At 33.5% G+C, this 26,466-nt stretch overlaps 2 protein-coding genes across 3 annotated transcripts in view; both read right to left on the bottom strand.

Moving 5' to 3' along the window:
- Positions 1-3,250: 3,250 nt before the first annotated feature.
- On the bottom strand, positions 3,251-15,073 carry LOC105344612 (heat shock 70 kDa protein 12B). 2 transcript variants are annotated; one of them, XM_066076533.1, is made up of 5 exons: positions 11,348-11,755; positions 10,473-10,824; positions 10,049-10,267; positions 9,324-9,477; positions 3,251-4,769 (listed from the first exon to the last, which is right to left on the bottom strand). In XM_066076533.1, the coding sequence occupies exons 2-5, from the start codon at positions 10,755-10,757 to the stop codon at positions 3,985-3,987; spliced, it is 1,443 nt and encodes a 480-aa protein (XP_065932605.1). In that variant the 5' UTR covers positions 10,758-10,824; positions 11,348-11,755; the 3' UTR covers positions 3,251-3,984. The 2 variants fall into 2 exon arrangements, with proteins under 2 accessions (XP_065932605.1, XP_065932604.1); XM_066076532.1 differs by lacking the exon at positions 11,348-11,755 and adding an exon at positions 14,964-15,073 and having other exon boundaries at positions 3,252-4,769.
- A 7,792-nt stretch (positions 15,074-22,865) lies between these two features.
- The window catches only part of LOC117681114 (heat shock 70 kDa protein 12A-like), a 40,306-nt gene continuing 36,705 nt past the window's right edge, over positions 22,866-26,466 (bottom strand). Inside the window, exon 6 of the mRNA XM_066076531.1 lies at positions 22,866-25,915. Within this exon, the coding sequence (XP_065932603.1) occupies positions 24,867-25,915 (1,049 nt within the window). The 3' untranslated portion in view covers positions 22,866-24,866. The remainder of the gene's footprint in view (positions 25,916-26,466) is intronic.

Here is a 26,466-nt window from a genome sequence, read left to right as displayed (position 1 = left end):
GAAATAAAAGAGTTTTAGTAATTAATGATTCAACATGCAATGAAATTATTTGAAAGTCTCGAACTTTTACTCAAATTATATAAGACTTGTGAGAAAATTCTTACAAATTCAGAAAATAAGGCTAAGCCAAAACTTGGGGTTAATTATGAAAAATGTTAGACATGGCATGATGTTATATCTAATTTTAGGCAAAGATTGGAGTTAAATTTTTTAAAATATAAAAAAAATTATCAAATGTTTTTCAGAAAAATGAAGATATATAGCTCAATGCACAAACTACATGTATCTGGAAAGGTATGCACTGAAAAAATTAGGTAGCTAAAGTTACAGTACTCTGAAACTATTGAGCTATGAAAAATGTTAATTAAGATTCTTCTTGAGATCCTTTCACCACAATGTATATAGTCCCTTATTAAACTCCGTAAATATGTAATTTTACCTTAGCTATTTTACAATATAGTTTATTTGACATTGTAAAATATAAATTTATAAGAGTAGTCATGCAAGGGACATAATTATTCGCCACCTGTGCTCAAATAGCGTTGCGTTTTCTCGCATATTCCTTTTCTAATTTTAACTTTGTGATGTAATACTAAAATTGATGACGTATTCACACGATTTTTGTCCTCTGCTGTACTGTTTGACGGTAAAATTTTATCAAAACAATATGGGTCAAAAGAGAAAAGTACGAACGTCAGAAATATGATTGTATTAAAAGCTTACAGAGAAAACAGAAATACATCAGAGTTGGAAAGAACATTAGGGATTCCTAGATCTACAATACATGGTATTATTGCGAAAAAATTTGAAGAAACGCGTACGGAACATGCACATGTAAAAAATCAACAAGGAAGGGTAAGGAAGAGAGTGTTTACGGACAGAGATATAAACAAACTGTCGCGCGTAGTTACAGAAAACAGACGAAGAACTTACGAAGACATAACTCGTATTGTTAATGAGGGCAACAGTCATAGATTTTGTACCCGAACTATATTAAGAAAAATTTAAGAGCTTGGATATAAACAGAGAGTTGCCAAGAAAGAAGTCGCGATTCGCAAAGTCAACAAAAAAAAAACTCGGTGTAAATGGTGTAAGGAGATGAGAAATAGGACTGTTGATCATGATTGGAGTAAATGGGTGTTTAGTAATGAAAGCCAGATAGTAATTGGAAATACGTGGAAGAAAGTTTATAAATGGAGAAAAGACGACGAAAAATAAGATCCCCAACTTGTCTGTCCGCCATCTTAACGACATCTGAGTATCATGGTCTGGGGATGTGTCCGCCATAATGTGTACATATGCACTTCCACACTCCTGTCACTTACCAGCCGTCTTTTTACCGTGGATCAAACACAGTAACATACTAATTTCATTATGCGACACCCTTAAGGCTTGCTCATGCATGGATCTGGAGGGGGAGAGGAGGTCCGCCCCCGGAAAATTCAACATTAATAATTTCACGCAGTAAAAGGAGAGAGGGGGGTCCGGACCCCATCCCCCCTGGATAATTAAATTTTATTAATTAATGAATGTTTTTCCCAAAATAAGCCTAGCTTGGAACTATTTAAATGATAGAGAGTTCCGCAATTATAAAAAGGCGAAAGTGCGAAGATGCGAAGGCGAGAGTGCGAAGTTGCGAAGGCGAAGGAGCGATAGAAGTACCGCTTCTTCGCTTTCGCACTTTCGCCTTCATATCGTCGCGCTTTGCATCTTCGCACTTTCGCTCCGTCGCCGTCCCACCTTCGCCATTGCAACTTCGCACTCTTGCATCTTCGCCCGATAGGCGAAAGTGCAAAGGTTGAAGTGGCCCCATCGAAACACCATATGTATCTCATAATTACGAGTGATAACGCATTAAAATTATTTTAAAAGACACTATAAAACTAAATTCTGTTTTATTGCCGATGAAAGAGTAGATTCGATATTATTCATGAATTATAATTGCATTGACGATTTTCCCCTTTTTACAAAAATGCTGGGTATGCAAGTGCATCACCCAGAATTAATGATCACAAATACAACATTACAACAAATGTTAAGAATATCGATGTTCACATGCAGACGACAGGATTTTTCTTTGGATTTTTGATACTCTTTACTTACTTATACTTATAAAATATCTTTGAATCATGTTCCTAATAAGGGCAATTTAATACGATTATTTTTACTACACATGATATATTTTATGTAAAAACACGCAGTGAAAATGTGCTAGGGAGGTGCTAGGAACAGCTGCATTGATCTCTTAAAAATAAACATTTGAGGCAATACACATCATTTTGACTGGAACTAACACGTGAAATTGACATTGTTTTAAAACTTTTTACGGTTTGGAGTTTAACTTTCATGGTCAGTGCAAGACAAATAGGTATTTCTGATCTGATAATTTACTGTTGACGTTCGTGGTATATTGGAGAATAATGTCCGCGGCATCTCTTTGATCTCAGCAATAACTGAAGTAGAATTTTCTTTATTTGCGTCATTAACCGCCATATGTCGACGAGAGAAGTGACGTATCTGTTAACAATCAATATGTGGCAATGTAGGAGTGTTTTGTGTGTGCTTGCTACGGATATGAAAAACTCTGTACAGCGATTTATTTACTAGTTAAATTCGCGGTGTTTATAACATCAAAATCAGTCAAACAGAGTGAAAATTCAAGTAATTTTAAAGTCGTATCTTGGATACGGGGTAACCAATTTCTATTCTTTTTACAGCGGGGGTCATTTTTCTACCGGGGGGGGGGGGAGGGGTCATTTTTCTTCATATTTAGCATAAAGAAAAATAACCCCTGGGTCTTTTTTCTTCAGAAAAATCCAATTATTCTTCAGCAAGGGGGGGTCATTATTCTACGTCGAAAAATGACTCCCGGTCATTATTCTCCGGGGGTTATTATTATTCATTACACCGGTCCTATGATATCGCGGTAGTTAAATCATTTTGTTGAAAAATCTATCAATACGGAAATATTTCCAGAAACTAATGTTTTTGTGCGTTTCTCTATAATATATATACCTCAGTGATGATTAGCGTGCCTCTGTTTACTATGTCTAAAAATATCCCGACGTCAAATGTCATTTTCAGCGCGTATACGTTAACAGAAATACCGCGATACCATAGAACCCGCGATATGATAGGAAAGAAGTATACATCTACAATGTACATGTATTAATTTTTAATATTTATCAATTTCACTATAGCGTGTGTACAAAAATATCTTTGCAAGACGAAGTGATAAAAATTTTTTTTTTTTTAATTCAAAAAGATAAAATACATATGAAGTTGGAAACAGCTGGTTTTAATGATGCCAAATGTTCGCTTAAAAAATTTGGTGAATCAATGATCAATGTATCATTATCTGGCAAAGAAAATTATATAATTTTGAAGTGATACCAAAATGTTACCGTTACATGGTTTTCGGATTATGCGCTTTGGTTTTTATAGCAGCGAGAAAATGTAATCATGATATTTTTGGTTTAATTTTGATTACTTTGATATGCAACAGTAGTGTTGATGGCATTAAAAGCAATAACCGATAACATGTTCTTCTCTTGCTGTGATTGGATTACGGTTATGTAGAATTAAGAAAGTTCTACTAACACATAATAAAATTTAATGTTTAAAGATAGTTATTAAGACAATCTAGCTGACATAATCATTCCAAAAACATTGTAATGATATATTTCATACATGTATCAGATATTAAATAAAATCAATCTTTTTGCAGGTCGAAAAAGTCACTGTACATCAATCCAGAATAAATATCTTCTGCTATGAATTCTAGAGATGTTTCTTGAAAAATGAGAGTTTCTTCGATCAATGTTTCACAGTTTCGCTTGTTTGAAGAAAACGGGACATACAAATGGCCCAGCAATCTACAGCCTGGGTCATCCACAAACTTAGGGTTCCTTTTATCTGATACAAACAACCCGCACTCTACAATATTTTCTCTGTTACGCGGGGCTAGAAAAAACTGTGATTTTTTCAACCCCGGCTTGATTTTTTTCCTTTGCTAACAATCTTGAAAAAAACATCTCGGCATCTTGAAAAATTTCCGCTTTGGATTCTTTTCTCTTTCGGATGAATCTTTTCGTTAAACTCGGGCCATGTTTGAAACCCATATGTATATCTTGCTTGTAGTCTACGCGGGATAGCATCAGGGATATGGCCTAAATAGACAGACCCTTTCAAGACAGCGAGTGCAGCATTTTCAGGTACAATAACAGAAACTTGTCCAAAATGTTGTTTGATTGAATCCTGGACAGGTAAGCATTCAGAGAAACCACCAACCATAAAAATGATTTTGACACCTTTTGCCTCCGGTGCCTGCAATATTTCATCAATATGTTTCACTATTCCATCAATACTTTTCTTAAAGAAGCTACCAAATAAACAATTATCCATTATAAGTTTTCCAGTAGAGAATTTCACACATTTTAGCATTTCATTTTTGTCAATAGCCTCTTGAAAGGTTTTAACTTTGTCGAACTTTTTACGTATAGTTTGTGGCATTGGCATTCGAATAACCCCGCCTGGCTCTGCTTTAAAGGATCTTTTCTTTGCTTCAAAGCATCTCTTCATGTCCACATAATCTTTCATGTGTTTCCTTTTGAAATCCTCATACACCCATTTTCCCAACGATTCTATCAAAAATTTCATAAACTGGTCGTCAACAGAATTTCCTCCCCAGGGACCAACAGTCGCTGGAAGAACTTCCTCTATAGTATTATCATCACACTTTTGATGAACTGTTATATCTGCTGTGTCACCTACGTGATAAATAGAAATTGTTTTAAAATCATCGCATCATTGAATTGAATTGTAATCCCAGTATGAAACATATTCTCTCACAGTGGCCAATTTTAGTGCAATTCTCTTTAAACATTAAAATGACATTGAAATGGTACAGTATTTCAAAAGTTACCTACGAATATTTTCCAATTTTAAGAAATTTGTGACAAAATGAAACAATGGTAATTGACATTCATATAGCTGGCATATATAGATATATACGTTCTATAATTATGGGAAAAAAATCAACCGGAATGAAATAAATTTATGTATAAAGTACTGTAAACCAATATTTTTTTGCGGCGACAGCATTTCGCGTTTAACAGTAGCAAAAAATGGTTCGACGGCGAACTTTCGCAATTAAGATGTAGATTGTCTAGAGAAATATATACTGTACCAGAGACATTTTATGACTGCGTTAGCGGCGAGAAATATTCGAGACGAGGATGCTCTCGCTAACTTCGCAATAATTTCTCGCATACGCATAAAAGTTTGTTTACAGTATTATGTTTTATTCACTGAATTATGAAATTTTTATAAACCAGATTTAAACGATATTAAAAGAAATAAGTAAATATACAACATGATATGAATACATTCCGGTATTACCCACAAATAATGGTCAAACAATGGTCAAGTTTTACGTATATGATGAGTGGAAAAAAGTAAAAAAGGGCAAAATTAAAAGAAAATTACGGAATCAAACAAAATTTTCTGCAAAAAAATGCAAATCTACCACACATTCTGTCCTCATACACTTTAAATTTGTTTAAAAAATTCTGTTGCGCGTTACGGTTTGCGCTGACAAGACCAAAGATACCCCCCCCCCCCCAACAGCCAGCTTTCGAGGCGATAGCGTATTACAAGAGCATACATTACTTTTGATGGAAAGAACTTTGGTAGCTAAACAGGATTTCGTATAAAATCCAGAGGGGTTTTCTCTTTGAAAAAACATAGTTTTTTAAACACCTTGTAAACAATTGTTTGCGCCAATGTGGAAGTAATATTTTAAATTTTTTATTTGGCGATAGTCAATAAAAATAAATGAACGTGACGCGTTCGAATCGTTTACGAAGAGTTTTGTAGTTCGTTATCTAGCCCGAGCAAGAACTTTTACACACTGTAATTAAAAAAAACCTTTTCAATGTACATAGGGTTTTTAAAAACGATTCCGCTATTCAGTTTGTTTACCTCACAATTGCTGAAGAAATACAGTTTTTCATAGTTTTTATAAAAAATAATGTGATTTTTTCCCCTTGTTTATTCAAGGCGGCGAAGGAAGCATGGTTATTATATATTTAAAAAGATATAGTGGTCTGTTGTTACATATTTTATAGAACAACTCTGTTTGTTTTGACAAATAACATATAAAGCTGAGTGTCCTCTTACACTGCGCTATAATGCATATAATACTATGATTTTTTTTCTTAATGACCAACGAAGTGAAGTGAGGTGTGGATAGATGTATAGTACGACGTAAATTGTATAGGGACGAAGCATCGGAGGAGGGGGGGGGGGGGAGTGGGGGGTCTTTGTCTCCACTTTTCAATCGAAACAAACATTTATCTTAAGTTAACATATTGAAAAATGAATTTCGAGCGAACTGCCATCTCAATTTTTTGAGGAAGGTGTAACAATTATAGGGAAAATTTTTAACATATTGATCAAAAGGAGCAACATTGAGTTATGACATCTTTTATGGAATTTTAGCTAAATAATATATTTTATTGATTGTTAATACACGTTTAATAGAAAAAGAAAAACGTTTAAAGGTCTACGATGCACAAACACCCCCTTTCGTCTTAAAAAAAATCATTATACATTTATATGCATTTGAAATTTAATTCCAAAAGAGAAGAATATATACATGTATTTATAAGTTATATAACTAAAGTCAGCCAAAAGCCGGAAAAGTGTAAAATTTTTCAGTCAGCTGAACAAAATGCATTTAGGCAACATATTACATATAGTATACATATACAAGTGTAGCATTGTGTTTCTTGAAAAGGAGATTTTAAAGCATTTCCCCATATCTTTCTATCCTAAATTTTGAACCCCTCTTGGGGACCCAGTAATGGCCCAAGGGTCACAGTTTGTACAATTTAGAATCTACAATATCTAAGGATTCTTGCATAGAAAAATAGAAAAATTACAAATTGTAGCATTGTATTTCTTGAGAATATATATATATATATATATATATATATATATATATATATATATATATATATATATATATATATATATATATATATATATATATATATATATATATAAATATAAAAGAATGCTTTGTACCGAGTTTGGTTAAATTTGGCCCAGTGGTTCCAGTAGCGGATTTGAGGGGGGCAATTACATGTATCAAAATTAAGTTTAATCATACTCTTTCTGGCAAAGAAAATGATCAACTGAGTCCTAATTATTAATTTTGTAGAAACTAATAGGATTTCTCAATATAAGACTGATTTCAACGGATAGTATTTATCTATACTTTATTTTAGTCACGTTCCCAGTTGGATCAAATGTGACCACTTTGAGTAATTAGGTTATACTAGCTAGTCTTCCAAGTGTATTATAACTGATACAACTGGCATGTTTATTTTCTTTTTTAATTTCATGTACATCATCCCATTGAACTTTATATTTGATTTAGTGCCATTTCTCAAAGATAAAAGGATCTCTGCAAGACAAAAGCTTTTGATTTGATTACTGCAGGTCTTAAATCTGCTAACCTTTAAAAACTTGTAATTTTATAATTTCCAAATTAAAATGCCTGTATCGTAAAAGTCTGACTTTGAAGACTTCATTTTTTCCCTACAAATTTGGACGAGTGCACTTATGGGCCCCGGTGAAAAGTGAAAAAATGAAGAATCAAATTAAGCATATTTTTTCCCCTAACATTATCTATTGATATCTATTCCATAAGAATTAACAAGTTTTAGCGCTGAAATTATTGTTTATAAAAAGCACAAAGTTTTAAAACATAGTAGGGGTCAGCAGCCTTTCGTGGTTTTGTATAGTAAATCGAGGACAGACATTCATTTTAAAGCCTTTGTTTACTGTCAGCCTAACCGAGTACAAACTTGTGGAAAAGACAAAATACGCATTATACATCTAGTAAACTCCTGTGAAAGTAAGAAGTTTGTACTCGGTTAGGCTGGTACCTAAAAAATGAAAAACGTATGAAAATTTCAAGGTTTTTCCTATAGCAAGCGAAAGCTATTACCTGCGTGACCCATGTTTGAACTCACGCATGGAATAAATTATTTCAAACAATCACGTGGTTTCTATCCAGGTAAACGTTTGTCAAATGTGCTCACTGTAAAACATTGACACGTTTTAGATCGCTTTCCATCATCTTTGTATGGTCAGGAATGTTTGTTTGTCACTATGGTATTATGCAACTTCAAAGCTTCATTCGATTTTTTTTCAGACGTAAAATAATGCATAAGGTATAATTCAGCAAACGCGCCAATCGATCCACCAACAGAGCAATGTTGATTTAAATGTCTCCTCCCTCTGATTTAAATAGACACAATTCAAGTAGGTTCGGTTCGATTTTTCCGGATTTAGATTATTTATAGGCATATAAAAATCCTCAATTTTTTAAATTGTATTCTAATTTTGGTAAATTTAAGCGTGCATATAAATCAGAAGTATCCATGAGTGCTGAAATATTACGGAAAAAAGCAATTTGTTGATATTTTCTAAATATAAACGGCACTGAAAAAGGGCCCATTCTCTATAGCTTAAGTGCACTTGTTCTTTCTTAACTAGAATTCAGAAGCTTCCGTGGGCTTTCCCTCTGGGCCGCACAGGGGTTTGGCCTGGACCCACTGGGGGCCTCAAGGCGTAAAGCGTACAGACGGACGGACAAACGGACAGTCGGACGGCCGGACGACTGACAGCATGTCATAAGAAAAGCTCACTTGAACGTTCGGTTCAGTTGATATAAAAAAATGAAAATTGGGGTACAGTACAGGCACGTAGAATCGGGAGGGGGGGGGGAGTATATCTTGTTAACTTACATATTTGTTAACTTCAATTTCATTGTTTATCTCCTTATTTTCAATTCAATTTTTTTAAATGGTCCCATAAAAGTGGGGGGGGGGGCAACTCCATGTTAATTCAATTTTTTGTATGTAATTTAAGAAAAATCTTTGCTGAGCAAGAACGTGAGGGGGGGCAGACCCTGCCCCCCCCCCCCCCCCCCCCGATGCTACGTGCCTGCAGTATAGATAAATATTTAGTAAAAACTGCGGGTTCAAGTGTACAAAACCCATTAATGTGAAAAGGGTGAATATCCTCGCTTGGGTAGGTTATCATCTTGTATACATACGCAGATCCGGAAGGATATCTATGCTTTCTTGGGGGAGGGGGGTCCAAGACCTAATTCCGTTAATTTTACTCTGTACATTTAGGAAAATTTTCCGGGGAGGGGGTCCAGACACCCGCGGACCCCCCTTCTAGATCCGTGCATGTGTGTTTATGATAAACAAGTTAATAATGTTCTTGGCATGAATAAAGCTTACCCCCAAGATCTACCACCATATACTTTGTGCCTGATTTAAAAACATCTAATGTTGGAGATGATGTATCTCCTTTGGCAAACTTCAAGTACTGGCAGTATGTTGACGCAGCTTCAGACTCTAGGGCTATTGTCAAATATTCATTTGGAATTCCCGCCTACAAAGATGTTATAAGTTAGCATTACATATTGATTAAACGTGTATATCATAAGAAATCTGGAGTTACATTGCACTTCATTTCTTTATCTTCCCTAATTTACTAATACTTCGAGTTGAAACGAATGGGGGGGGGGGGAATACACACAGGGCGAGCAAAATCATTTAGATTCACAAATATCACTAATTTAATTATTTAAAGTGTGTGGGATAATTCATCAAAATTAATTTAAACAATATATAAAGACTCTATTGGAGATATTATAACATTTCTTGGTAGGTAAGAAAATGTACGGTTGATCTTTATTTAGAACGGTGTCGCTAGAATACTGGTGTTCACATGTTTAATTTAAGAAGTCAATTTAGATTTTAAATTTCAAATATCAAACCTCGTATTTTGAATCTCGTATTTCGAATCTGGAATGAGCATTCTGGGCTTTCCACAGTGATATTATCGAATTATTATGTTTATGATCTTGCGGGCTTTTCATTATATCTACCTGTAAAATTTCATTGTAGAGGATATTCTGAGCACGAAAAGTCAATTCGAACACCCTTTCTCAGATACTTACATTTACTGCAGCTGATCTCATAAAGAGTATGGCATTATCTTCCCATATGGCGGGAACTGTTAAGACGTACTCAATGTCTCCACTATTTATAGCACCTTTAAACATCCCCTCAACTTTCTGTACTAAGTGTTTTTTTAAACAAACGATGCAGTGTTGAATGACCAATTCTGCTTTCAAAAGGTTTCCTGTGATATCCTTACACATCACTTCTGCATCGTCCTAAATTAAAACAACATCAGTTTTGAGCATTTAGCAAGAATATATCAGCAAAACACGATTAGAATATAAAATGTCACATAGGATAATACGTAATAAACACCATTTAAGTATTTCTCCAATTTGCGCGCTAGAGAGAGAGAGAGAGAGAGAGAGAGAGAGAGAGAGAGAGAGAGAGAGAGAGAGAGAGAGAGAGGTATCAACATACATCTATCGTTCTGAATTGTTGAAAGAAAAAGTAATCATGTTGACACTCCTCTTGTTTCAAATCTACATATTTGTCCTCAGCAGCGTATCCAAACGAAGATTCAGTAAAATCCTTCTTCAAAAGTAGACATGTTCGGACCTTGTAAGATTCAAAATTGCCACAGCTCCAAGCATTTGAGAATACATGACCCCAGTCATGTTTCATTGAGAAAGCATACCCTAAATACGTGGTGCCCAAGTCAATTGCAGCGATTACAATCTGTCTACTTCTACTTCTTATTTCCATGTTCAAAGTCTACTTCGTTTTGTTCACAGAAAGATGGGAAACGTTTCTGCTTTATTGATAACCGTTGCTTAAAAAAACAATGAATATATTAAACGTGATATTAATATTATTTTACTTTTAAAATACGGTATTTTATACTATTATAGCATTTTATAAGGTCAATGCATATTTTTATAGTCTTATATTATGTTTTTATGGTCGATGTCCCATCTATAGGTCAATATAATTATTATCAGAAGTCTACAGCAACGTGACATGAGCCTTGTTTATATACTAGTAACAAAGAATTGTGAACCATCTATCTTGCTTGCTTAAAACTCTACACCTGACACTCAAATCTAGGTTGGTTATTAGAAATGCATTACTAAAGCGTTGTAAACAATAAGAAAAGGGGAAACAATCTTACCAAAATCGTGACATGATTACAATGTGGGCTAAAATTTTCAAATTCCATCCTCCCATATTTCTAATGGTCCACCAAAATTTGAATTTTGTTGTTGGGTTTTAAGCAAGAAACAGATCACAACTCTTTCTTTTGTAGACTGAATTTGCTTACATAATTATAGGTTGCTGGATAGAAAATATCATACCTTAAACAAAATGAGATGTAACAAACACTAAAAATTGTCTGTGTTCAGAATTAACCTACAAATAGAAATCAAAGTACTGAAGTACTGAAAGCCGGGCTCTTTTGATGTGTCTTTATGCATATTGTGTAGTAAAGACTGAATCTCTCTCTCTCTCTCTCTCTCTCTCTCTCTCTCTCTCTCTCTCTCTCTCTCTCTCTCTCTCTCTCATGCTTTTAATGTCGGCAAAGCATCAGAGAGCGACAACATTTTGTAAGCGGCTATAAACAAAAAATAAGTCTGTCTGGTAGAAGTTAAAAATTTCAACAGTTGCTGCCTTGAATTTTGCAACAAGCATTATATATTCAATCCCCGTTTCTTCATCGTGCGGCAAAGTAGTTCATGGAAATTCATGCGCATTGTATGTGTCCAAAATGCATAGTAATGTTTTAAAAACACGTTATTAATAAGAAAACTAAAAAGATAAACAATTCATTCGAAATTTAAAAAGAGAAACAAAATGACAACACTTTTGACAAAACGTGGCTCTTTGTGTAACTATTTGGTATAGCGGAAGCTTTACCTTGACGCTGTTTGGTTTTTTGTTTATTTGTGCTATTTATAGTAACATTGGCGATTGACCTGCCTATAGCCAGGACTCTGCTTTCAGCAGAGCCCGGCTAAAAAGTGATTTACTTTTTACCAATACCAAAAGCAACAATGTTAACAAAACTAGCTCGAACCATGTTTACATAACAAATAAGTGTGAACATTTTATCTCACTTGTTTATGTATCTCTAATGAGAGATAGCTGTTGTTACATTTCTTGCTTTAATACAATTTCAAAATATCCCTCTTTAGTACTTGTTGTTAGTAGCAAACCAAGAGCATAGCTGGAATAAGCAAGAAGACCTCTACCTAAATGCTTTTTCACCATGAAACATGTCAGTAGATACTAGTATGGTGTTTTAGGTGGGGCTTGGTTGTAATATACATGTAGTTAACATGTCAGCACCTCTTTGTTGTCTTATCCTAGTATATAGGTATCTAGGAGATTTACAAAATTTATGGTGATAAATGCAAAAAAGCCTCTACTGGGAATATTTATGAAATTCATGACCCACAAAACATTATTGTTTAAGGGGAGGCGATGTCACTGTTCAAATATATTAGTTTTTGGAGTTTGAAGAGTATAGAATAATTTATTTATACTTTAAGATTTGTTTATATAAAACTAGTGCAACATTTATACTTGTCAGCTCAGAATTGTCCTTACCTACCAAACATGAGGGGTTGGGAATTGGGTTTGTGGGTTGACAGATTGAACACAGTTTTGAACCAGTTTCTTTAGTCACGACAAAATCTATACCAGAGGATCTTTACATTTTCTTTTGATTAGCATTATTTCTTATGAGTAGATTATGAGTTTAAGAATAAACCTAAAATATATGTAATATTATTACAAAGTTTTATTCCCCATTTCTTGAATAAATTGTAGTCGATTTCAAAATTTTAGAATCTTAGAAAATATACAATCGTGTTGATTTGTGCGTCAGAATTTAAGCGTTGGTTGTTTTGTTGGTATAACCTAATGTAATCTAAAGTTACTTGGACATAGATACATATACTTAAGAGTTGACTCTACAGTCTAATAATACCCTCGTACATCACACATTTACCAGTTGGTTTGTTTTGTTTGTTGGTTGGTTAACTTTTCAATCGAAAGGTAAAATTAAATGGATGGTTTTTTTTTTATTAAAAAAAAAATATTCAAAGGTCACAAACTAAAATAGTAGGTTATTTACATATTTTTATTTTTCAAAGTGAAAATATAACACTAAAAGTCAAGGTTTATAACATTAAAAAATTGTATTATTTTCATTATCATTAATTTTTTATTATCCGGAGTAAACATCATCCTTTAAGACAATTTTACAAAAATCTAGAATTTGTTTCTCAATCCCACTAAATAGAGGACAAACTAATTTCACAAAAATATCGTTATTAGTCAACGATGTACTTTTGAATTGTCTATTTAAAAAAATCTATTTAACACTCTAAAGCATTTTGGAAAAAAATCAAAGGGCGTAAATTTTCAAAATTGCGTTATGAGTATAATATATATCAACAGTTTTTGCCATTGAGACACTGAACGCTTTTTTAAAAAAAAAATATGCATAAATTACAAGTTTTGGGTATCGTTTTTATTTCTTTTTGATGCATGCTTAGTAATAAATACACGAAAATTTCAAATACTATTCAGCTTACTTTTCAATACGCGCACAGGAATCCGTCTTGCACACCTTCAAGAACTCTTATTTAAGATGCATTCACTATAAACATGATGAAATGAGGCATTTGTGATCAAATAAAGCACTGTGTCTGTGTTTCTGATTAATATTTGTGAAAAAAACATAAAAAATGTAAAATCCCTTTGATTTACATCGCTATATTGCAAGTATATGACTGTATTTATAAACGAGGAAAAAATGAAGTTTTTAGAACATCTGATTTCGTTCTTGTTCTCTGTTTTGTTGTTCTTATAATTAAATTAACATCATTTTGCAATTTCTGTTTTATAATACTAGTAGAAGTTATAGTGGTGAAATCGGCCAATGGTTTTTTTATGTTCGGTGTGTTATTAAAAAGTTTGCAATGAACCTGCACTTTCTTTTCCATATTGCATCAGCATTGTATCAGCCCTCGATCAATTTCAGCCCTCGGGCCTTCATCCCTTTGGCATATATTGGTGTCTCGAGCTGACATATGATGAAATATGAACAAAGGGTATGTATTTATTTATTCTTTATGAGAACGCCAATGCATATTATCTAACGGGGAGGGGAACACCAAAGATACAATCCATTTTTCTTTCCTAAAAAATATGATATGAATTTTCATGCTCTTACCAAACCTGGGTTAACCTAAAAGAACTGAAAAGGGGGACATATTAATTTGATATTTTTATCATGCATTTATTCATATCACTCTACAGTTTGTTATTTGAAACCAAAGCAGGTTTTCTAATTTCTCATAAAATAAATCCTATGAAATAATTGAGAGCATATCCTTCTTGAACAAAGAAAACCTGATTCAGAAATGATACTTTACCGATTCTTATAATACAGTTTTTGTCTAGCGTTCCACCATGATATCCTGCTTCAAAATGGTTTACCCGGGTTCAACAATTTCATATTAACAGCTTGCACGCTCTTAATCATGACTGTGCATGAACATTAAATGAGTCCCATATAATGATCGACTTCTTACAAAATACATAAAAATATCCTTGTCAGCGGGACTGAAATAGGAAAGAGTCATAAATTTTTAACACCCCTATATCTGTCGAAATTCAATTAAAATATCTTAAAAATGTGTTGTTTGTAAAACAATGTCACAGTGCACTTTATCTATTATCATATAACTAATAAAAGTGAATGGTTTAAAAAATCGTAATTAAAATGGAAAGCTTGAAGTTAATGTTAGTATAAGGTACTGTTTATAGACAGCTAAACTAAATTTAACAGTAATTTCTATTGAGTATATTATTTCTTTTCCTGTAATACTAATGAATATGTATATTTTTACTTATGTTTTAGTGCAATATATGTTCGGATATAGATTATTTGTATTCTGTTACCTGTTTTTGTCACATGTATCCGTATGATCTGTTCCTTAACAAAGCATTCCAACGACACACTTTAAATTTCGATACGCAGAACGAAGAGTTGTCGGGCAGGGTCATGGCAGACATGTACGAAAGCCGAGAAGGATCATTCGAGATTCGAGATTCGAAATACGAGATTCGAAATACGAGATTCGAGATTCGAAATTCGAGATTCAATATCTAAATTAACCAATCAAATCAAGGATCTGAAAATATGTATCCTAGCGACATCAAACTGTTCTAAATAAAAATCATACGTACATGCTCTTATATACAAATTAATGCCATGTTCACTTCTCCCTACCTAACTAAATAATTATTTGTATTTACCTTTACACAGAATATCTAAGTAGACTAGTAATAATGCAGTGTGCTTCGCGGATCTAAGTGATTTTGTTTGCCCTGGTGCATTTCCACCTGATGCGTTTGAACCCTAAGGTATTTCACCACCAGTAGTTTAAAACCCGGGTTTATTCACCCCTTTTGTGTAAAAATGCGGTTATGGTAAAGAACTTCATAAGCGTAGCTAATTTTTTCTGTAGGGGGTCCTAGGCCAATTTTTAAAGCTATACACGCTATAATTTGCGTCAATTTTGAATGACAGTGAAAACGCATGTGTTTGTCTAGTTATAAAAGTTATCCTTAATCTGTAAATTACAATGGTGAATTCCATCTCGTTACAAAGATATAGATTTTTAATTGTTTATTTTTCTGCTAGGAAAATATACCTTTTCATGAATATTGATGAAGGAAGAGCGAAACCGACCTCATTACGCATGTCCGCGGAGAACTAGGTGGTCGTTATTTTTTGCCTAATTAAATATCCAACTTGATTTTTAATATGCTTAACAGTTGTTAGTTTGAAATACATACATGTATAATGAGTAAAATACGTTTGTCATTCATGATACCCTTACTTCTGCATTAACACTTATAGGATCTATAAATAGCACATAGGGGAAAAACACAGGTGTACGTCATTTTTTTAAAGGAAGTATTCATATCTACTCACAGGCTTGTATTTTTTTCTCTTTTTTGTACTCGTATATCGGAGAAATGTATGCTTTACTGAAAATACCCTTTCCTTTGTGAAACTATCACAATTATGAAGATGTTGACTCTTCACCAGTTGTGGTATGATAGACTAAATTTAGCTGTCGATATCACGTGATAGATTGATATTCACGAGGAGGCATTACTTTCCTGGCAGGAAAATAAATATTTTTTATTGTTTAATATTTGATATATTTGTTACGTGATCGAATTGAGCATTATAATTAACAGCATAAAGGTAACTTTTATTCGTAATCAAACACATACAGTTTCCCCTTTATTCAAAATTGACGCAAACTATAGCGTGTATAGCTTTAAAAATTTTACTATGTAAATTTAATAAGCTCCAATTTTCCCGAGGAGGGGGTCCAGATCCCCTGACCCCCTCCTTTCTAGATCCCCGCATGAAGATTAGTACATGTATCTAAATAATCTAAATATAAATAATCTGGCCTGTTAATAAATATAAGCATTACTTATCGTTTTTATGTATGCATACAGTTATACACTAGTACTATGATTATAAACAAATCATTGCGATATTATCACATCATACGGAATTATTAATAAATACAATTTTTTTTCCTTTTCCTCAGTAAACAACTTATTATGAGTCTTACTTTTGGAATTGTTTTCAATATAGAAGGATACCTACTCTCTACAATTAAAGGTAGGGATGATAGGGTGCCAATATGTTCACATTGCCGATTTCTTGTGCAGAGAACAGTAAAACCCTTTATTTGATTGTGCATGAATATTTCAAAATTAATTGTTGTACATATATTTTGCTATAATTCATTCATTGATATATCAACAAGAAAGAATAAAAGCATATGTTTCACAGCCAAGTAAAGTTTCTCTGTAGTTTCCTACCCCCTACCCCCACCGCACCAAAATTGACAATAATTACATATAAGTCATACAAATGTTTACTTTTTTTGTAAGTAAATCTCTAAAGATGTAAATAAGCACTGCAAACAAAGATGTGTGTATTTAATATACTACTACATTACACTTAGCCAGATAAAATGTAATCAGGATGACTGATTGTGAGTGGTGTGTGGAATGCATAAAAGATGGCGGCAAATTATCTCAAATAATCAGTGCAAAAACCCACAAATAGGCTGTTATTTGTTACATATCCTGCAAAAACATTGATAAAAACTGTTATCGTCCCATAACATAGCCGATTAAGTTAATGTGTACATATGGTCAACGTACATGTAATTCTAATATACAAGAAGGCGGCCGTATCATGCGGGGATCCAGAAAATTAAATTTCAAAAATGATCGGTTGAATTACATTAAATGCTTTGAAAATTGTTTTAAACTATCGCACGGGTCAAAATGCGTGATATTTTGACCCGTAAGAGTCGTACGTTTAAAACTAATTTTGTCAAAACTTTTAGATTCATTTGGTTATATTTTGGTCCATTTTGGGTAAATATATGCACCAGCGCAGCTCTAATTTATATATAATTAGGCCATAAATTCAAAAAATTTTCAAAAATTAATAGCTTTAAATCCAGTGGATGAAAGAAAAGGAAAGCAAGTCGAACTCGATGAGTGCTAATACCTGTGTTGAATGAATGGTACAGTAGGATATGCGCAAAAAAGTCCCGTCTACTCTTTCCTACCCTATAATTATTGGAATATTAAATCCGATTATAAGAGTCAAATTAAAAATCAAGTACGGATATGTAACTGTTTATCAAAAGTAAAACTACTCATAATTTATCTACAGTGCATCGTTATGGAGCTACACAGAAAGTTTTATATTAATTTGCCGAGCCAAATAAAAAAAACCTGGAAAACGAAGAGAAAACAAAGTGGGGACAGAATAATTGACAAATTAATTAGGACTATATAGCCGCCCCCCCCCCCCCCCCCCCCTCTTGAAATGTATATACTGAAAACAGATTATTGGCGTACAACATCCGCACACAATTTAAAGAAAATTTCATGTTTTTTTATCATTTTCGCTAGCTAATGTAAGACATCACAAATACCCCAAGCCCCCTCACGGAAAAGGAAATGCTAGGTGATGAGAGAGAGAGAGAGAGAGAGAGAGAGAGAGAGAGAGAGAGAGAGAGAGAGAGAGAGAGAGAGAGAGAGTCGATGTAAATCACAGGTGCGCTAAAACCGTTAAAATTAAAGCTTGCTAGTTGGTCTGCCCTACCCTAGCTACCTCCTCTCTTTTCTCGTTTTAGAGGCTTAATTATTGTCTATATATGCTTGTAACAATTCAAATCAATTTCAAATTCTAAATCAAACTTAATTTGACACTACAAAACTCTCTCTGTGTCTGTCTGTCTGTCTGTCTGTTTGTCTGTCTCTCTCTCTCTCTCTCTCTCTCTCTCTCATATCGACAATGGCATTGCCATACCCTACAATACACTATTCTTATCTGGATTTTTGTCTTTGAGGTTGTAAATCATTATATCTTCTATGGTTTAAAACTTTATCATAACCTATATTTTGACATGTCGATTATTTTTTTGAGTTTCGTTTCATAGCTAAAACATTTAGATTAAACAGATCTTTCTTCGCGAGCCGATTTTTACACAGTTGGGGCGAATACACTTCGGGTTAAAATTGTTCGGGGGGGAAATACATACAGGGCAAACTAAACCACTTAGATTCGCAAAACCAACAGTGTTATTTCTAATTTAATTGTTTATACTGTGTGGGGTTAATTCATCAATGTTAATTTAACCATTTTATAACCACTATATAAGAGCTATTAAGACATTTATTTGTAGGAAAGAGCATGTACGAATGATCTTTATTTAGAACAGTTTGATGTTGCTAGGATACAGGTTTCAGATCCATGATTTGATTGGTTAATTTAGATATTGAATCTCGAATTTCGAATCTCGAATCTCGTATTTCGAATCTCGTATTTCGAATCTCGAATCTCGAATGATCCTTCTCGGCTTTCGTAGACATGTTATAAATAGAGCTAATATCTTTAACAAAATGACCAAACAGAAAAAAGACATGGAAAAAATCTATGGTATTGTAACTTGGCCCTTCGAAAAATAGAAATGATTATTTTTTTATCTCATTGTATAAGAAATATTATACAAAAAGTTTGAAAAGGGAACATCTACTGTTACAGTATTGCTTGAACTTAAAAGGTGAAAAACAAGAAACCCGAAACTTCAGGTAACATACTTCATTCTTAACACAACGAGAAGATTCGTTGACCCAGATTTCATAGTCCTTGAATAACCTAAAATTTGATTTTTGTAAGAAGCTTTTAAAGTAAGTACTTAAACTTTTTCATAAGTTGTAAGTTTAGCAGTTGTATAACTTTTTAAAAGTAGTGCACACACTTTCTCATGTAAATGATATGACGATTTTGAAATTATGAATTTAGCACTGGCGGTAAAGATTTGCATATTAACACGAAGATCATCTTCGCTAGCCAAGGGGTTTCGTTCCACTTCGCTTCTAATAAAACCTTAGGAGACTCGGTGATGCGGTTGTGCTATCTAGCGAGCAACTTGAGTTGCGTACCTTGTATATTCACATTTTAATCGAATGAAACAACGAGTTATATCTACACGCTACGGCATGAATACTTTGAAAACAAATTGACTAGCGACTATCGGAACATAATTAACGTTTTATTGAATATGAATTAAATGTAATCTAGAGAGAGCAAGGAATGTTTTATTTATAGTGTTTGTAAAGACCTGAACCGAAAGTGAAAAAGTCGCTGATATATGAAAGCTTTCATGGTGTCCAAATATGGCCATTGGCGTAAGCGCAACACTGCGCTCAGATAAATGAGCCATTACGCAAACACACAACACGCCGTGGCACTGACGCAACTTTTCACAACACGCCGTCACGCTTACACATAACACGCCGTCGCGCTGACGCAACTTTTCACAACACGCCGTCACGCTTACACATAACACGCCGTCGCGTTAACTCAACTTTGAACAGGCCGTCACGATAACGCAACTTTGGAAGTTCACGGTCTAGAAGGAAGTCATGTCCAGAAATATCAGACTGCGTATGTTGATTGCAATTAATGCCAACATATTTCAGCATGCGTAGTCCGGAAAGGACTTTCTACTAGATTGTGAAAAGTTGTGTTAGCGCGACGGCGTGTTGTGTGTTAGTGCGACGGCGTGTCGTGCAAGTTTGTTTTAGAGCGGCAGCGCGTTGTGAAAAGTTGCATTAGAACGACATCACGCTTAGCTGAAGGTGATGTTGCGCTAACGCAAATGGCCCTATCCGGACACCATATTTATGCCTTAAAACCAGGTATCGTCGCCGTGAATATTGCGCAAACACAAGAAATGGGGGGCGGAGTGGACCGAAAATCCTTAGCTAGCAAAGATGAACGAAAATGAGTGTCCACTTTAGACTAATAACTAATGCTTTTGATAGATTATACAACAACAACACTCACAATAAAAGCTGGAAAAAAAACGATAGAAAAAGACATTCATCAAGAGCAATGCTCCTAACATTTATTGCAATTCAGACATTCTTCGCTCTGTGTTTCCTAACCATGCCAGAAGCTATAGATTTCCTTTTAGATGCTTTGAGATTGTTTCCAAGGCTGTCCATATCTTAAAGGGTACCTGTAGCCCAGCTGATTTGATACTTTATATATATTTATTCATCTAAATTTGATGCAAGACAACCGCATCGAATTGATATAATAATGTAAAGTAATTTCGATTTTACAGACAATAATAGTCAATTGTATGAATAACCAAGGTGCTAAGAGCGATTGTTACTAGGGCTGGATGACCGTGACCATTGTAAAGCTATATTTATATCCTTTATGTGAAAAACTCTGTAATAATGAAAGTATAGGAAAAGGGTCCAATTTTAAACCTAAAATATTTGGAATTTTTCCTTTACAAAATAATAATTTATGGCAAAAGGTTTTTTAAAAGTTTAAAGCAGATCTGATGGTTAATTTCTTGAACATATAGCCTTCTTAATGAATATATAAAATTTTCAATCTGTCTGTTGTGTTTGAAACAGCAATATTTATTTTACCCGAAGCTTTGGTTGGGGGTAATATCTTGCAAATTTATAAAAAGTGGGAAAGACTTATTACTTTACTTAATTACTTTGGTTAACTATTTACATCTATATTGTTTGAACCAATAAATACATATGCCGATCAGCAAAATACTTCGTATATTGAATGAGAATCAAGGTGGGTTTAAGTCAACCTTTTTATACAAATAATAATATTATATTAACTCTGCATTCTTTGATTGAAATGTAATGTTCATCTACATGTATGAATATTAAAGCTGCTTTTGACAAAGTATGGAAAGAAGGACTATAGCAGGAGCTTATACAAATTGTTATTACTTGAAAATGTTTTGATTTTATAGTTAGAATGTACTCTGAAAGTATATCGAGAAATGCTGTTAATACTTTTCTGCATATTTTCCATGCAGGATAGGGTATGACGAAGAGAAAATCTATCGCCATTTTTGTTTGCTTCATTTCTTGATGATGTTCATCTGCAGATTCATTTCTTTTTATAACAACTAACAGTATCATTTAAATTGAATATGAGCTTAATATCTTGTTAGGATTGTTAAGTATTTGTCATACTGATGATACGAATTAACTCTATGAAACACCTGACAATCTACAGAATCAATTTAACAGTTTCTTGTTATATTTCAAAAACGCAAACGTTAAGTTAAAAATTACAACAAAAAATCAAAATTAGTTATTTTTACAAAGGGATAGACAAAAAATAACGGTTTTGTTACAGTGTTTATAAGATTGGGATGGTAAAAATATATTTTTACTTCATTTGAGCTGATCCCTCGTTCGTCTGGCGTCCGTCTGCCCGTCTGTCTGTGTTTGTCTGTCTGTAAACGTTTTACATTTTCAAACACTCGGCCGATATTAACCAAACTTGGCACAAAGCATCATTGGGTAAAGGGGTTTTAAGTTTTCTTTTAATGCACAACCATGCTATCTTTCAAGGGGAAATAATTACAAATGATTAAACGTTTGTTAGTAAATTCAAACAATCTTCTTCTCAAAACAATTTGCCCCAAAAAGCTGAAACTTTGTGAAAGCATCCTCAGGTAAGGTAGTCTCAAGTTTCTTTAAATCATGATCCCCGGGCATAAGGTGAGGCCACAATGGGGAACGGGGTGTCGAATTTTTACATAGGAATTAATAGAGTAATCTTTACAAATCTTCTCAGAAACTAATCAGCCAGGAAAGCTTAAACTTGTGTGGAAGCATCCTCTGGTAGTTTAGATTCAATTTTGTTCAAATCATGATCCCCAGGAGTAAGATTTGGACATGATGGGAGGGGGTGGTGGTGTCTCAAAACCATTTGGCAAGAACAGCCGAAACTTTTGTGAAAACATCTTCAGGTAAGGCAGTTTCACGTTTTTTTAAATCATGATCCCCGGTCATAGGGTGAGGCCACAATGGGGGAGGGGTCTAATTTTTACATAGGAAATATAGAGAAAAATCTTCGTAAATGTGCTTCTCAGGTACCGATCGGGCAGGAGCGCTAAAACTTGTGTGAAAGCATCCTCAGGTAGGCTAGATTCAATTAAGCGATAAATCATGATCCCCAGAGGGTTGGGTGGGGCCTCAATAAGGGAGGGATCAAATGTTTGCATAGTTATCTTTAGGAAAAATCTTTAAAAATCTTCTTCTCAGAAAACGATTTGACAGAAAAGCTGAAACTTGTGTGGAAGAATCCTTAGGTAAGCTTGATTCAATTGTGTTCAAATCATGATCCCCGGAGGTAGAATGGAGCCACAATAGAAGGATTTTTTTAACGTAGGAAAATTAAGAAAAAGTTTTAAAAAGCATCTTTTCAAACACACTTTGTCTATAAATGCTGTAACTTTATTGAGTTCAGAAAGTGTATATTAAAATTTGTCAAAAGTAATAATCCAAAGAGTATGGTGGGCCACTTAGAGGGTCCATATTACAAAAGAAAACATTTAAATTATTCTCAAAAACTCAAATGTTAATATATATGGTTTTACTCATGTGCATTTTGACACATTGTTGATTCTTTAAAATTGTTTAAACTCTGGCCTTTGGACATTTCCTTGGCCTCACAATGAATTCAAAGTTATATATATATATGTATATAAACAAACACACAATTGTTTATGATCTTCTCAAAAACTGCAATTTTGATATGACTGAAAAATAATCCTGTAACTAAATACTTCAACTATAAACATAAGATTATGCAAGGGATTTATTTTAAACACAGAATCATTATACTACATTGCTCAGATATTTTGTATATCACTCTATAAAGCTGATTTTATTATGTCTATTATTGCTCAGGTGGGCGAAGTGTTTTACGGTCCTCTTGATTATAATCTGATTCCTTTGTTAAAGACATAATAATGAAAGGGTTAAAGAAAAAAAAATGAAAGAGGTCTTAAGTGTGACAAAGGGTAAACAATTGCATTTTCTCTAGACGATGAATTACACTTTTCTGATATGATCGTAAGTTCCTATATTGTTCTATGACAATAACACGTATAAAAGAAAGAATACCTGTATATAAATGTAAACTGCCTTTTCATCTCAATGGGGCGTACTTGCAATTTTGGTCATAATCTATATTTTGCTTTTTGATGCTACATTGCTTCATTTAAGCATTTCTAATAGTCAAGTGTCAGTCGACAAAGTATAAGCGGGATACAGAGCTCATATTCTTTGTTTTATAAATAAATCTCGGTTCGTGTTTTGTTTTTACATTTTGAATGTTGAAAAGATTTTTTTTAGATTCGGAACTAAAATGAGTGCGACAATTACTAAGAATTATAGTTTATGTTCAAAACAGATTAGCAGATGGAAAAATCAGATTTTAAAAAAATGTGAGTTCTGTGTTTTGCTTATAATTCTACGACTGACATTACAATTTGGTTTGACCATTAGAAATGCATTACTAAATCATTGCAAAAAAAAATAGAAAATAAAAATTGACCAAAATTGTGACCATGCCCCTTTCAGTCTTCTACTCCAAATTGTATAATATATGGCAAATTAAGGGGACTACCATGATATACATATGAAAACAAGAATTATTGTATGTTGGTCAAAATTTAAATAAAGACAGACAGTCAAAATATTATTATAATGCATAATTTATTTTATGCCAAATATTATATAAAGAATCTGAATGGCTAAAGAACCTGAAATTAAGGTAAAGATCTAGTAAGTGACCCTAGAATGTCTGTTTGGTGATATAATCATTATTACGTCATAATTGATTTGAAAAATCGTTTTCCCGTACTTTACGGCTCTAAAGGAGAGAGACTGTAGGCATTCTAGATATATTTTATGGGTAAAAAATGGTCAAAACTCCGAAATGTTTTTCCTAGTTTCCTTCATATTTCATTGTAAATAAGTTTAAAACATGATTTTTCATTGTGTTAACCAAACATTTTAGCCCCGGTATACCCTATCAAACAAAGGTATTGTTATTGTTAAGCATCATGGAAAGAATTTATATCTTAAATTTTATAAACCTGTTAGCACCTTTCATTTACTAGACCTTGACCTAAATTGAAATGGAAGTGGGTATATTAATATTTGGATGAAAAACCAAGTAGTGAATGGTACTTCCTTATTTAACTTTTTTTTATAAAAACGTAACAGATCAGTTTCGTCAAAATTTGGAATCAATCTGCACCTTCAAAAGGTATGATATATAACCTTGTCTCTATTTAAAACTATAAATGGCAATCCAAAGTTCATTGTAATATAAGTAGTTTTGAAATTCAAATCATAAATAATTGATAAACGTATGTACCTTAAATAGTATATTTAAATTTCTTCAAGATCGAAATTTATCTCGTATTTCAAACCAGAATAGATATCTTCTGCTGTGAATTTCAATTCGGTTTTTCCAAAAACTAGGTTTTCTTCGACCAATGTGTCCCTGTTTTTATTGCTTTGAGATAATTGGACCTGAAGTGTGCCAAGCAATTTACAGTCTGGGTCATCCACAAAGATAGGGTTCTTTTTTTCTGAAATAAACAACCCACACTCTAAAACATTATCTCTGTTACAAGGAACTCGAAAAAATTGGGACTTTGTAAACCCCGCTGTGATCTTATCGCCCTTGGTAACGATCTTTAAAAAGACATCTCGACATCTTGATAACCTTCCACATTGTACTCTTTTCTCTACTGGATGAATATTTTCGTTAAATTCGGGCCATGTCTGAAATCCATATGTATATCTTGCTGACCTACGCGAGACAGCATCAGGGATATGGCCAAAATAAACAGCACCCTCCAAAACAGCAGTGCTGCCCCCTTTAGGTACAATGATATGATAGTTACTAAAAAATTTCCTGACTGCATCTTGAACCAGTGGACATCCAGAAAAACAGCCAACCATAACAATAATTTTGACATCTCTTGCCTCAGATTCCTGGAAAATGTCATCCATATGTTTTACTATTGCATCGATAGTTTTTTTAAAGAAACCCCTGAAGAAGTCATTTTTACACACAAGTTTCCCAGATATAAAAGACACATTATTTTTATGTGCATCATTTTTCTCAATGACTTCGTTGAAACTCTCGACGCCGTGAGACTTGGTGCATAATTTCAAAAGTGCGAGTGGTATTGGCATTGTTCCTCTCGTGTTTAGTATCTTTGTTTCTAAGGTTCTTGTGAATTCTAGATAATCTTCCATATATTCTGTTTTGAATTCCTCCCATATCTTTTCTTTCACCAATTCTGATAAAAACTTTATAAACTGGTCATCGACAGATTTTGCTGACCATGGACCTACCCTGGTAGGAAGAACTTCGTCTAAAGTGTTATCTTCACATTTTTGATGTACTGTTATGTTTGATCTGGAACCTAAGTTAAGATATTAAAACAATTGAAATATATTTAGACGCGTACTCTCAGTTTTGCAGGTTTACAGATCTGCATGGTACAGATAATGGTGTACATATTGATATTTTTAGTAAATTATTATTTATTTATATCGTTTAGTAAATAATGAGGTTTCATTCATATACGTTGAATACCAATTCCCAAGGATTTGATCGACAAAATGATATGTTTTATAATTGTAGTACAATATTTAATAGCATACTATATGGATCCTCAAGGATTTTAACTAACCAAGGGTCAATGATTTTTACAAGTTAGCAGCTTTACGAACCATGCACTTGGTTTTCATCAAATTTTCAATCTTATAATGATAGTTTACTAACGTCAGAAAAATAACAGCGAGACTTTAAAATCATGATCGTTTAAAAAAACCTTAATGACCCCCCCCCCCCCCCCCAAAAAAAAAATAAATAAATAAATAAATAATAATTTGATGTGGATTTTTGGTAAAAATCGGCCCGGTAGTTCTCTTAGAATAAAAAAAAGTTTACTAATAGAGAAAAGGACAAACT

This window comes from Magallana gigas, chromosome 2, assembly GCF_963853765.1.
Source record: "Magallana gigas chromosome 2, xbMagGiga1.1, whole genome shotgun sequence".
In the NCBI taxonomy this organism is placed as follows: Eukaryota; Metazoa; Mollusca; class Bivalvia; order Ostreida; family Ostreidae; genus Magallana; species Magallana gigas.
This window is presented reverse-complemented; position numbering and strand designations above follow the sequence as displayed.